At 41.1% G+C, this 14,350-nt stretch overlaps 1 protein-coding gene across 3 annotated transcripts in view; it reads left to right on the forward strand.

Moving 5' to 3' along the window:
• COIL (coilin) overlaps nucleotides 1-10,435 on the forward strand; it is a 29,448-nt gene extending 19,013 nt beyond the window's left edge. The window contains exons 2-8 of one of the 3 annotated variants that reach the window (XM_065909930.1): nucleotides 412-1,513; nucleotides 1,632-1,718; nucleotides 2,195-2,242; nucleotides 5,145-5,214; nucleotides 8,144-8,232; nucleotides 9,082-9,168; nucleotides 9,477-10,435. In XM_065909930.1, the coding sequence (XP_065766002.1) occupies nucleotides 412-1,513; nucleotides 1,632-1,718; nucleotides 2,195-2,242; nucleotides 5,145-5,214; nucleotides 8,144-8,232; nucleotides 9,082-9,168; nucleotides 9,477-9,542 (1,549 nt within the window). In that variant the 3' untranslated portion in view covers nucleotides 9,543-10,435. The remainder of the gene's footprint in view (nucleotides 1-411; nucleotides 1,514-1,631; nucleotides 1,719-2,194; nucleotides 2,243-5,144; nucleotides 5,215-8,143; nucleotides 8,233-9,081; nucleotides 9,169-9,476) is intronic. The other 2 variants (XM_065909931.1, XM_065909932.1) reach the window with 2 other exon arrangements.
• The last annotated feature ends 3,915 nt before the right edge of the window (nucleotides 10,436-14,350 follow it).

Consider the following 14,350-nt stretch of genomic DNA (forward strand, 5'->3'; position numbering starts at 1 on the left):
TTGTCACCATTTAGGGTAGGCACATAACATAGTGGAAAGGTTGTGAACTTTGGAATTAGACAGACAAGCTTGAGTTGCATTTCTGTGTCTTACTGGCTGTGGATCCTGGGCAATTACTTGTATGAACTGTAATTTTGTGATCAGTTTTAAAATGAAAAGAAACCGACTTCACGATGGTGTTTAGATGAAAGAAAATCTAATTTTAGGATGCAGTAGATGATCAATAAATAAAACTAGTTATTTGAAAGTTGACCATAAGTGATGCCATAGATCATTTTGTTAAAAAGAATCTTTTATCTTGAAGTGATTTAACCTTTTTTTCATTGCCTGATGTAATCATATTAGCTTATAACTATGTCCTGGAGACATGCTTATGAATTACTAAAGCTTTCCCTCTTGTTCTTTTAACAGAGTTAAATTAGAAGAGACAGGAGTTGCTGAGAGTCCTGTAACAGTTAGTAATGGGGATAGTACTCGTTTATTACCTAGAAAAGCAAAGAAGCGGGCATTTAAGTTGGACGAAGATGAAGAAACCGAACTAGATTACAAAAATTCAAAGAAGCATTGGAAGAGGCATGAGAACAATAACAGTGAGAAGACCTTGGATTTAGAACCGAAAGCCGCCACAGAGCAGAGTGTGGGTAAAAAAAACAAGAGGAAGAACAAAGCCACGTGTGATGTGGTGGAGGTTGATGATGGAGAGGCTGAAAAAAAATTGCCAAAGAAAAAGGAGAAACGTGAATATAAAAAGCATGCCAAGACTCCCAAGTCTTCTAAAGCACAGTCTGTGAAAGAGTGGACCATCCAGAAGTGCAGCCCTAAAGCTCTTCCTGCTCGAAACAGCCTTGTGAAAGCCAACCAGAAAGGTGGCATGGTCGTCCGTACGAAAGACAGTCCTGATTCCTCCTCGGAGTCTGAGTCTTACCACGAATCAACTAGTGATGGTGTCAGCAACGTTATCTTGGAGGTCAGACATTCCTCACAGAAAATCTCGACTGACATGTCAAAGGATGGATCCTCTGTGAAAACCACAGCTGCAAACAAAGTGGCTCCAAAAACTGGTTTTACCTCTGCCCCCGTCAAGAGCAAGACCTCCAGAACATCATCTTCTAGTTCAGACTCTAGTTCAGAGTCAGACGATCAATGCGCGATCCCGAAGAGCACCCCCGAGTGTACTGCAGGGTTCTTAAAGACTGTAGGCCTCTTTGTAGGAAGAAATTGTCCAGGGCCATCATCACAGGTTCCAAACGCCGCTGGATGGAAGCAGTCGGACCCAAACAGTGGCAGACAGGTCCTCTGTCCTCCTCCCAACGTGACTCTCCCTGCCAGTTTGGGAAGAGGTTGGGGTAGAGGAGAGGACCTTCTTTCCTGGAAAGGAGCGAGGGGCCGGGGTATGCGGGGGAGAGGTCGAGGACGAGGGCATGCTGTTCCCTATGTTTTAAATAGAAACGCCGACTGTCAGAAGCAACAACAGTTGAATGAAATGGTGACAAATTCATCTACCATTATCCAGGCAAGTATTACTGTGAGCTTATGTCTTCCCCTTTCCTCATGTTATGTGTCTGGAGTTGATGTCGGGGTTCACATTTTCCCACCAGTAACAGAATCTCGTGACTAACCCTGTTTTTCAGAATCCCATAGAGACACACAAGAAGGACTACAGTCTCTTACCACTGTTAGCAGCTGCCCCTCAAGTTGGAGAAAGGATTGCATTTAAGGTATATATTCAGAAAACAGTTACAACAAAGGAGTTTATTCCTCTTCCAAATAAACTTATTCATTAGCACATTAGGTTACATTTGTAAGTTAATATAATTTATGCTAATAAAATTTAATGAATTATTAAACTAACTTACATGTATAAAAACTCTTCCTGAATTATATCTTTCATGTTTTCTTGCCAAGCATGTAGTAGGTGCCCAGTAGTTATTTTCTGAGTGAATAAAAATGACTCAGCCTGGTGTCTGGAACATAGTAACTGCTCAATAAAAAGAGACTCTACATGTCACCTCCAGACCTCCCAAACCCCCACAAAGAACCTTTCCTACTTGAAGCCCTGTTTTGCTACAGGCTCTTGGCAGGGCTTCCTGAGTGGTGGAGTAAGCCCCAGAACATGGCATGTTTTGTTTTCTCAGGAGTAAGGAAAAGGAAACATGGGGTATCTGTATTTGTGAGTTTTTTTCTTCTTTTTTAGCTTTTGGAACTAACATCCGATTATTCTCCTGATGTCTCTGACTACAAGGTAAGGGTCTTTATTTACAAATAATCAAATGTCAGTACATTAAAGAAGCTAACGTCATGTTTAATTTTGCTAATTACAAATAACATAGATTTTTATGGAGTGAACAGTGCCGTAAAGAAGAAAATAAAAATATTATCAAAATGTAAACTTTTTAATAATATCACTTTGAAGTCTCCCAGTGTAACTTTTCTTAATACCCAGGAGGAATATAGGAGAATGACAAGTTTTTTTTTTTTACTCAGTTTTTTCTAATCAGCTTAGATACACAAAGTTATTTGAGTATCCCTCCCCTATGATCCTCATCTTTGAAAGAAAATAAAATAGCTCTTAGTAAGAAAGGGCTTCCTAGGTGGCTCAGTGGTAAACAATCTATGTGCCAGTGCAGGACATGCAGGTGATGTGGGTTCAGTCCCCGGGTTGGGAAGACCCCCTGGAGTAGGAAATGGAAACCCACTCTAGTATTCTTGCTGGAGAGTCCCGTGGACAGTGGAGCCTGCTGGGTGAGCACGCACGTACAGACTCAGCCAGGAAATCTGATTATTCTCGGCGTGGGAATCTATTTCATCTATTTATGAATTCCTGTTGGTTCAGTCAGTTCAGTTGCTCTGTTGTGTCCGACTCTGCAACCGCATGGACTGCAGCACGCCAGGCTTCCCTGTCCATCATCAACTCCTGGAGCTTGCTCAAACTCATGTCCATCGAGTCAGTGATGCCATCCAACCATCTCATCCTCTGTCGTCCCCTTCTCCTCCTGCCTTCAATCTTTCCCAGCATCAGGGTCTTTTCAAATGAGTCAGTTCTTTGCATCAGGTAACCAAACTTTTGGAGTTTCAGCTTCAGCATCAGTCCTTCCAATAAATATTCAGGACTGATTTCCTTTAGGATTTGATCTCCTTGTAGTCCAAGGGACTCTCAAGAGTCTTCTCGAACAGCACAGTGCAAAAGCATCAGTTTGTTGGCGCTTAGCTTTCTTTATAGTCTTAAATCTCACATCCATACATGACTACTGGAAAAATCACAGCTTTGACTAGACAGACCTTTGTTGGCAAAGTAATGTCTCTGCTTTTTAATATGCTGTCTAGGTTGGTCATAACTTTTCTTCCAAGGAGCAAGCGTCTTTTAATTTCATGGCTGCAGTTAGCATCTGCAGTGATTTTGGAGCCCAAGAAAACAAACTCTGTCACTGTTTCCATTGTTTCCCCATCTATTGGCCATGAAGTGATGGGACCCAATGCCATGATCTTCGTTTTCTGAATGTTGAGTTTAAGCCAGTTTTTTCACTCTCCTCTTTCACTTTCATCAAGAGGCTCTTTAGTTCCTCTTTACTTTCTGCCATAAGGGTGGTGTCATCTGCGTTTATGAGATTATTGATATTTCTCCTGGCAATCTTGATTCCAGCTTGTGCTTCATCCAGCCTGGCATTCCTGTTGGTTACTATGATCTAATATGGTTTCTTTTGCTTTACCAGTTAACCATAGGTAATTCACAAATATTATCCTCGGAATTTCCTCTTTTAATATTTGTGTGGGACTTAATACTGGCATATGAGCTTCATCATAGTTTGGCAAAAGTGTGACTCAGTGGGATTATAGAATTACATGTTGTCTTTCCTTTTTTTACCCATTCAAAATTTTGTTAAAATCTTGTTAAAATGCATACTTTCTTATTTTGATGTGAGATTCAGAATGTAAGTCCATTTTTAAAGGAAATAATTGATATGTTAACATAGTAATATAGATAAGGTACAACAGTGAGTCAATCTGAATTGATACCTTGGAAGTCTTTTAAAATCTTGGTAAGAATCTTTGTTCAAAAGCAGGCTAGAAGAAGAATCAGTTCATGAAGGGATTTGCTTGGTTAGTTCTGAGTAGTTGGTGTATTTCCACCTTTTCATCTTAGTCCCTTAATATAGGTGACCGCCAAACTTATCATCTACATCAGAACACTTGCAAATGAAAAGGATTACTATTGTATTGATAATTTATACTGAAAGGAAACATAAATGGGCCTGTCTTGAGCAAACCAGGATATTTTTTCACCCTACCGCAGATGATTAATTTAATTCTGCAGTGTGTGAGGAAATGGAAATAAACATAGAATTTATATGTCCCACAACCTGTATCAATCATTGATGCTAGATGATATAGATTTTTTAAAATGCATATTAAATAGATATTGGTCATTATAGTTATTATTTTGGAAAGCTGTTTGCTACTTTGTTTCCAGTATTTTTAGGACTTTTTTGAAGTTGCTTTCAGAACCATTTCAAGAGTGAAAATCAATGTTACTTTTTTGCTTTGATGTCAATTGCTGTTATCCAGCTAGATCATTAGCTTTATTCATTAAGCTTGTCTTTAAAGTCAAAGCTATCTTCAAAGAATGTAGTCTCCCCAGCCCCCTGACCCTGTCTAATATGTATCCATAGGATTTTAATTTATGGAGGCGACTGAGTGATAACACAGCAGAGTCAGTGCTACTGAAGAGAAGTATTATTTACATTTCCCAAGAGAAAGGAGAATGCCACGCCAGGCAGGACTCCAGATGCTAGCACCTGGCTGTGGCCGGGAGGCAGGGGCAGGAGTGAGGAGCTTCCATCCGGGTTTCCTTGGGGTTGGAGGGCAGGTCAGGGAGACAGCTCAGGGCAGGCTAGTTTGGATAACTAGAGGCTGTGGGCTCTAGGGTTCTTCCTAGCTGTGTAGTGCTTGCTCCGGGGATAATTTAGACCAGAGAAATGTGGTCTGCTATGGGAGTTTTATTCCAAATACATGTTGACTTATTTAAAAAATTTTTTGTCGAAATAAAATTCACATAAAACTCACCATCTTAACTATTTTTAAGTGGTTTTAGTACACTCATTATATTTCACATGTTGATTTTTGACTTGGACTTCTTTTTTTGAAAGGAAGGAAGAATATTAAGCCATAACCCAGAGACCGAGCAAGTAGACATAGAAATTCTTTCATCCTTACCTGGTGAGTCTTCTAGAAAAAAATTTGAAAACGTAGGCTCTTCACGTCTGCACTGGTTTCTGAATAGCTTCTATATGCAGGAGGCGCTGTCTTCCTCGGCTGCCGTGGTTACGGTGCTCTCTGCTGCCTCTGTTATCGCAGAGGGCCTGGGGGTGGGCTGCGCTGCGCTTCCACCAGTGGGGCTGCGTGTCTGCTGAGAGTTGTTGGGTTTGTTCCCCAAACTGTTAAGCACGTTGTTCTTTTTATTGTAACTTGTAATTTCATAAAATTACATCAATTAATGAAAATTGATGGCAAAAAAAATTATGTCTGTGAAACCTAAATTGAATGCTGACTCAGGATCGTTGCTGAAAATTGAATTACATGTGATGGGTTAGCTATAAGAGTTTGAGAGGAATTTGATAAAAATCTGAGAAGATTCTGCACATAAATTGTGTTGCAAGTCTTATATTCTTGCATCCACTTAAAAAACAAAAAACCTCAGGACTTCTCCTGGCAGTCCAGTGGTTAAGACTGCATACTCCCAATGCAGAGGGTGTGGGTTCGATCCCTGGTCGGAGAACTAAGATCCTCCATGCTGCGTGGCATGGCCAGAAAACAAAACTAAACAAAACCCCTCAAAACTCAAAAACTGGAAATTGCATATATGCATTAGGGATAAAGTTTCTAAAAGAAAGACAGCTCCAGTCAGTGGACTCATAAGACCTACTAGCTCTGTTTGAAAAGGTTGGCAAATGAACATACTTCTCTGTGTTAAAGTAAAATGTCTGAAATATAAGTGTAGCCATACTCTCATGCATTATTTTAAATGGTTCCCTGCTTTATCCCTGAATCACCCCACCCATTTTTGGTTCTGAAACCCTGGAATAACAGGACCTTTATTGTGTGTGGCTTAACTCGGGTTGTGTTTGCAGGGGTCCCTGGCCAGAGAATAGAGGAGATCCCTTTTTCTTTAGCAGACTCTAAGGAATTAATTATTTTCTGTTCATGTTTAAATAAGATAGTAAAAGACTCAAGACTCTAGTACATTGAAATCATTCAGAAAGATTTTTCAGGGGATTTCCCTGGTGGTCCAGTGGTTAGGATTTGACACTTTCTCTGCTGGGGCTCAGGTTCAGTCTGTGGTTGGGGAACTGAGATCCTGCAAACTATGAGGGCACGCAGAAAAAACACAAACAATAAACCTTACACTGGTTTTCCAGCTTTCTTCTGATTAGATTTCATTTGAAGAAATCCTCCTTAAGAATGTTGGACAGAGGTTTGTCCGTGGTCAAATTCTGTGGACACAGCCTGATCACTTCTTGTCAGGTGATTGACAGTGATGATATCCAATTAGAACTTTTCTTTTTGGGAGCATCAAGAAACAGTTGATCTGTTTTCTAGCAGAAATACAGGCAGTCCTCACTTTGCATTGTTCTAATATACATGAATTTCAGTTACCATGGTTTTGTTAAATAAAACCAGTCTCCAGTGACTTGGTATATTAACTCTTCTTTTTAAAAATATTTATTTCTTTGCACTAGGTCTTAGTTGTAGATCTAAGTTGCAGGATCTTCCATTGTAGCGTGTGGGATCTAGTTCCCTGACCAGGGATCAAACCTGGGCTCCCTGCATTGCGGGTGTGGAGTCTTAGCCACTGGACCACCAGGGAAGGCCCTGTGAGCTGTGAGTAACTGTGAAGTACTACCAGCTCTCCAGCCCACAGATCGCTGCACGGTAGCAGGTGCCCATTATGATGGGTGACAGTCACCTTGCTTCTTGCAGTGTTTTGGTGCTGTGACCTGGTGCTCGGCTCCCGCGCCACAGCGAAGTGTGTAGCTGTGGTGCCTCCGTGCCTCAGTGACAAACCCACGTGTCACTCTACAAAAGCGGGCAATCAAGTAGGGAACTGGTCAACAGAAATGACAGCGTGACAAGGAAACAACAAGTGATGATGCGAAAAGTAACATCCAAGTTTAATTTAAGTGAAATCATAGAAGAAATAACTCACTGTGGAAATGCTGACATTGAGCTTTCTGTGAACTTCTTGACATCAGTGAGGAAAGTGGTCATGATGAAAGAAATAAGGATGTCCTAGAAATTACATAAGCAAAAAACTGGACAAAACTGTGAAAAAAACCTCTCAGATCTATTTCATAACCTTCAAAACTCAAAGGGTAACGTGCTGAAAGTGGACTCAAACAGAAAGGAGTATGACGGCTGTGCCAGGCGTGGAAAAGATCCTCACTCAGCACGTGGTTAGATGGCAAAGGGGCGAGCACTGTTCAAACCACCCTGGGTGTGTGTGGACACGGAGCAGTCTCTAATTCTCATTTTTTCTGCTTTACATTAGGTCAGTGTCCTACATAAATAGCAGTGTTACTGTGTTTTCATTCCCCTATACAGTAAAGGTTTGAATGTTTTGACAAAAAAATTTTAAAGATCATGAGACAGTCATAAGTTTCCCCATTGATTAAGATTGTTTTGCATGATTTCAACCTGTGTGGTCATTTTTATAGCCCCACCCTACCATGTAAAATGAGGACTGCTGTGTTACCAAGTAAGCATGTATAATTTCTGCAGACACAAGATGCAAGAATTTTGCAGAATTCACATCACCTTCTCTTGTTGAAACAAACCAGTTTTGGGGGGATTATCTTGTGGTTGCACATTCTTTTCTGGGATTACTAGTGATAGTGTATCAGCTCATTGCTTTTCTGTGAAGGAAAGATCGTCCCTGATGCATACCTGAGAAGCTTCTGTGTGTTGACACAGGATTTTCAGAGCATCTCCTGTCACTGAGCACTCCATGCTTTCGTGTGTGTACCCAGCCTCCACGTCAATGGACAGTTTGTTTGTGGTGGTTTTTCTAACGATATGAATTCCCTGTAGAGGATCTTTTTCACTACTGGGAAATGACTTATTGTCTCTCCTTCCTACCGTCTGGTTTCAGCCATGAAAGAACCTGGGAAATTTGATTTGGTTTATCACAACGAAAATGGAGCTGAGGTAGTGGAGTACGCTGTGACGCAGGAGAAGAGGGTAGGCACGCTTCTCTTCTTGGGATTGCTTGGTCGTCCATTCGCTTGACTGGCTGGTGGTGGTCTGGAAGGTGACGCTGCAGCTTTCTGCACTGCCTATATAAAATCAGAGAGGATCCCAGCATTGGGGGGTCCCCGGAAGTCTCCACCACGTCTCCTTACAGTCACTGCTACCTCCCAAGAGTTACCACGATTCTGACTTAGGATAGTGCAGATAATTTTGAAGAATGACACACAGTGATGAATCTGTCTTCTGATTTTGCTTAAGTCCTTAAATTGCCATTTTAGGAAGTATATGGTTTAGAGCTTTGTTGGCAGCCAGACTTCCAGAGATGCTGGAATGGCTGTCTCATTAGAGTATGGTAGCATTGAAGTGAATAGAATTTATATTTAAGAAACCGCTTCTTAAGGTGTTTATACTTGAAATGTTATGATATTGTTCTGAAGTTTTAGTATTGCAAAGTCACGTTTTATCTGAAATGTAAACTTGTGGAAACCCTAACCAGACTGTATGTTTTGCTTTGTCTTTAGGATAGATGACACTCAGGGATTTACTCCAAAAGCACATTTTTAGGGTCTGTGGTAGGCTGTGCAGATTTGGCCCCGTATCCTGTACTTCTTTATTTGCAATATATGCAGCCCCACTTTTTTGTTGAAATGTATTCTTGGAAACTACACTGGAAAATTAAATGTTGGAGGCTTTCCTCTTGGAGGCCTTATTAAACTGAGGCCTGAAGTAGGGCCTGTAATTACTTTTTTGGACACTAGATGGCTCTCATTATTCATGCAGATGGCCTTCGTTAGCTTTGCTTTCTCTTGGTAAAATGCGAAATAACTCCTCTGTTTTTAGGCAGCACAGGAAAAGAACTACAGAGCTGCACGAAAGGGCGTCAGCAGCCTAGTGATAACCCTCTGGACCGTATCTGCCTCCCAAGAGGTCTGCAGACTGCCTGTCCATAGAGACTGGTTGGGCAAATCCTTCTGACCCCTTGGTAACCAGCTGGTACCACCTGGCCCCAGCTCATGCTCTAAATCAAAGAAAGATGAAATATGTTTAATATAAAACTTAGCTGTGTTCTAGGTAAACAAGGCCTTCTACCTTAATTGAACTGAATTTACTGGGACTCAAATTACCTCCAATCCTTAAGCATTTTTCACAAATGAAAATGGAAGTTTTTAACTGACTAAAATTCATATGACCTCAAAATGACATCTCTAAACTGAATATTTTCTGTTTTTCCTCAGATAAGCGTTTTTTGGAGAGAGTTAATAGATCCAAGACTGATTATCGAATCTCCGAGTAACACATAAAGTGTGGAGCTTCCCCGAGTATGACCTCTCCACCTCGTGGTTTATAAATGTCTTATTTGTGAAAGTGACTATAACCTGAACTGTTTTTTTTTTTTAAAGAAGATTTGTGAGTTGTGTGCATTTTCAGTTATCTTCCATTTGCTGCATAGGAAAAAATCTACCTCATCATTTAAAAGAACATGGGCGTTGCTTTTGTAGATCTTTTTTTTCCAGGCTTAATCTTAGTAACAAAATTTACAACATGACATTCCTTCAGGCATTGTTTATAAAACAATATGTACGGTTTCTTCTCTTTTTTATTTTTTTCAACCATCAAGTAGCTATCGTCAGTAGGAGTTTGTAATACCAAATACAAGAAAGTGCTGTATATCTTGTCTCAGTAAGTTTTATTAAGTAACGTTTTAAAACATGAAAGCATGTTACTTGACTTAATTTTTTAAAATTTAAGTTGTTCCATTCAATGTGGAACATCTTATACATTTCAAGTATTTTATACTTGTGATCGTCGGGAGTTAACCAGTAGCTGGGTTTGTTACAGGCAATGAGTTAAGGAATCCTTTCGCACTTTTCTCAACTTTAAGATGAAGGATTCTCAGGGCCTATGGAGAGCAGTGAAAATAAGTCTGTGTACCTGGGGAAGAACTGGGGCTCCATTCAAGGGGGAGGACTCACTGTGAGCTCAGGCCAGGGTGACCCGCCCAGCCACTCGATCCTGGGTGCCTGGCTGAGTGTGCTGTGCTGGAGTGAGGGTCTTGAACAGAAACTTCCTTTTCTGTTGTTATTCAACACAAAGCTAAAAAGGCTGAAATATATACTGTGAAAATTGTTTTAACAAAACATCAGATCCCTCCTTTGGCTTTGCAGATTTTTAAATAAAATCATATTGAACTAAACTTCGGTGCTGAGTCATCTTGTTTGAGTTTTACAGATTATTACCTTGTAATGCAAAAGATTTAAAATTTTCTATAACAAGAAGGTTTGCCTTGACTAAAGTCTTCGATGTTGCAAGGTTTAGTTCAGTGGAGTTCATGAGATCTGGGAGCAACTGGATCAAAGGAGATGTTGTCAAAATGGGTATTTATTGATTTTTAAATGAGAAGTATGACTCCAGAAAGAGTGAGATTAACATAAATGATGGAATCCTGGTACTGGGGTCCTGGTGTAAGCACACTTTCTTTCCATGGTTTGGAAACCAGACAAGTAGTAAAGGCCAACAGGTGCATGAAAACAGTACTCAGCACCACTAGTCATCAGGGAAATCAAAATCACAACCAGACATCACCTCACACCCGTTAGGATGGCTCTTACCAAAAGACAAGAAATAGTCATTGTTGGAGAGGGTGTGGAGAAAAGGAAACCTCTGTGCACTGTTGGTGGGAATGTAGATTCACTATGGAAAGCAGTATGGAGGTGCCCCCAATTTTTTTTTTTAATTGGGAATAAAACTATCATATGATCCAGCAGTTTCACTTCTGGGTATTTATCCAAAGAAAACAAAAACACTGACTTAAAAGGATTGCTGTATCCCCATATTCATTGCAACATTATTTACAATAGTCAAGATATGGAGTCATTGATATCCATGGATGGATGAAGAATGGGTGAATGGATGAAGTGGTGTGTGTATACATATATTATTCAGCCATAAGAGAGAATGAAATCTTGCCATTTGTGATAATATGGATGGATCTTGAGGGCATTATGCTAAATGAATTAAATCAGACAAAGACAAATACTATATGATCTCACCTATCGAATTTCAAAACAAACTTAAAAGAACAGATTGGTGGTTGTCAGTGGCATGGGCTGAAGGTGGGCAAAATGGTAAAGAAAGTCAGAAGTATAAACTTCGAGTTATAAAATAAGTCCTGGGGGTACAATATACAGTGTGGTGTAGATAATAATACTGTATTGCATACTGCATTTGAAAGTTGTTCAGAGAGTAGATCTTACAGGTTGTCATCACAAGAAGAAAATGTTACTGTCTGGTGACTATAGACTTTTTGTGGTGGTCATTTTGCAATGTATGTAGGTATTGAATATGTTATACTCCTGAAACTAATGCTATGTGTCAATTAGACCTCAGTTTAAAAATAAAAAAGACCTCAGGATGTCTTTTCTTTGGATTATAATCAGTTCATGAGTCACCATTTCCTCTATGGTGGTGGTTTTCAAAGTGAATAGCAGTCTACCAGAAGAGTCATGGTTTCAGTGTAGGGGGTCATTACCTGCATTTTGAAAAATGAAATAGGGTAGAAAAATAGTGTGCCACATTCCGTAAATTTCAGTTTGCTTTATGAAAGAAACAATTTACAATTTATGTGTGCCCTGGATCATCATGTAAAATGTAAATTATTTCTTGTTTGAAATCTGCTATAACTGTCAGATGTGGAAACTCTAAACAATTATTCTAGGAGTGAGAGATAAGAGGAGAGGTGAAAACATAGGCAAAAAGTCCATGCTAAGGACCAAATCTGCCTCACTGCTCCTTGACTCGTGGTCCAGAAGCACAGTTTTGTTTTTTTTTTTAATATTTATATATTTGGCTTAGTTGCATCATGAGGGGTCTTCCTCGCAGTATTCAGGCTCCAGTTGCAGTACGTGGGCTCCGGAGTACACAGGCTCAGTACTTGGGGCATTGGGGCTCAGTTGCTCCGCGGCACGCGGGATCTTGGTTCCCTGACCAGGGATGGATCTCACATCTTCTGCATTGCAAAGTAGACTCTCTACCACTGCTCTGCCACTGAAGTCCCAGAAGCACTGTTCTTGATGCCAGTCAGTATTATTCTAGGATTATTCTCTGGGTCAAAATAGGGACTCAGCTAACTCTTCTCAACTCAGTATTGAATAACTTGCCAAAGACCACCCAACAGAAGAGGGAGAGCCTCGTGTTTCAGAGCAGTGACGGCTGTTCCTAAGGCGACTCTGTCTTGACCTGAGTGCTCGCCCCTCTGCTGCCTTTGTCCTTGGGAGCTCAGATGAATCTTCTGGCCAGTTGCCTTTCTGGTCCCACGACCCAGTTTCATCCATCTTCAGGCTGTCCACTCATCATTAAGTTCTCTTTTCTAAAAAAATCAAATTTTTATATATATTTTTGGTTTGGATTAAAAAATTTTAAAAGAAAACAACTTTATTGAGATACAACTTATATACCAAAAGTGCACATCTTTAACGTGTTCAATTTGATGAGTTTAGACATGCACACAGTTCTAAAAGCATCACTATAATCAAAGTAGTATGTATCTGTCACCATTGATTCATGTTGTATGGCAGAAACCAACACAACATTGTAAATCAATTATCCTCCAATTAAAAATAAATGTTAAAAAACATTACTGCCAAAAGTTTTCCATACCCTTTTTTTTGGTTTTGTTTTTGTAGTAAGAACATAGCATGAGGCCTATCCTCTTAACACAATTTTTAAGCACACAATATAGGTATTGTTCACTTTGTTGTACAACAGACCTCTAGAATGTATTCATCTCACATAACAAACTTCATACTCGTTGAACAACAACTCCTCATTTCCCATACCACCTGTCTCTAGGAACCATCGTTTGTTTGCTTCTATGTGATTATTCTAGATATCGTATGTAAGTGAAGTCATGCAGTATTTGTCCCTCTGTACTGGTTTATTGAGTATAACGAATGCCCTTTGGTGCATCTATGTCATCACATAAGGCAGGATTCCCTTCTTTTCTCAAAGCTGAGCAATACTCCATTCTATGTACTACCACATTTCTTTATCCATTCATTCATGGATGGACACTTAGGTTGTTCCACTTCTTGGCTACTGTAAATAACAAAAACATGGTAACTGGTTGTTGTTTTTTCTGGCTGTGCTGCTCTGCTGGGTCTTGTTCATGGGCTTGTTCTGGTTGTGGTGTGTGGGACCTTCTCTGGGTGTGCTGTGTGAGAAGCTTCTCTAGGTGTGCTGTGTGAGGGACCTTCTCTGGGTGTGCTGTGTGAGAAGCTTCTCTAGGTGTGCTGTGTGAGGGACCTTTTCTGGGTATGCTGTGTGGGAGCTTCTCTAGGTGTGCTGTGTGAAGGAGCTTCTCTGGGTGTGCTGTGTGTGGGAGCTTCTCTAGGTGTGCTGTGTGAGGGAGCTTCTCTGGGTGTGCTGTGTGAGAAGCTTCTCTAGGTGTGCTGTGTGAGGGAGCTTCTCTGGGTGTGCTGTGTGAGAAGCTTCTCTAGGTGTGCTGTGTGAGGGAGCTTCTCTGGGTGTGCTGTGTGAGAAGCTTCTCTAGGTGTGCTGTGTGAAGGAGCTTCTCTAGGTGTGCTGTGTGTGGGAGCTTCTCTAGGTGTGCTGTGTGAGGGAGCTTCTCTGGGTGTGCTGTGTGAGGGAGCTTCTCTGGGTGTGCTGTGTGAGGGAGCTTCTCTGGGTGTGCTGTGTGTGGGAGCTTCTTTGGGTGTGGTGTGTGGGACCTTCTCTAGGTGTGCTGTGTGAGGGAGCTTCTCTAGGTGTGCTGTGTGTGGGAGCTTCTTTGGGTGTGGTGTGTGGGACCTTCTCTAGGTGTGCTGTGTGTGGGAGCTTCTCTGGGTGTGCTGTGTGAGGGAGCTTCTCTGGGTGTGCTGTGTGTGGGAGCTTCTCTGGGTGTGCTGTGTGAGGGAGCTTCTCTGGTTGTGTGTGGGACCTTCTCTAGATGTGCTGTGTGTGTGAGCTTCTCTGGTTGTGGTGTGTGTGGGAGCTTCTCTGGTTGTGGTGTATGGGGACCTTCTCTAGGTGTGCTGTGTGAGGGAGCTTCTCTAGGTGTGTTGTGTGTGGGTCCTTTTCTGGGTGTGCTGTGTGAGGGAGCTTCTCTGGGTGT

This window comes from Muntiacus reevesi, chromosome 18 (assembly GCF_963930625.1).
Source record: "Muntiacus reevesi chromosome 18, mMunRee1.1, whole genome shotgun sequence".
Lineage (NCBI taxonomy): Eukaryota > Metazoa > Chordata > Mammalia > Artiodactyla > Cervidae > Muntiacus > Muntiacus reevesi.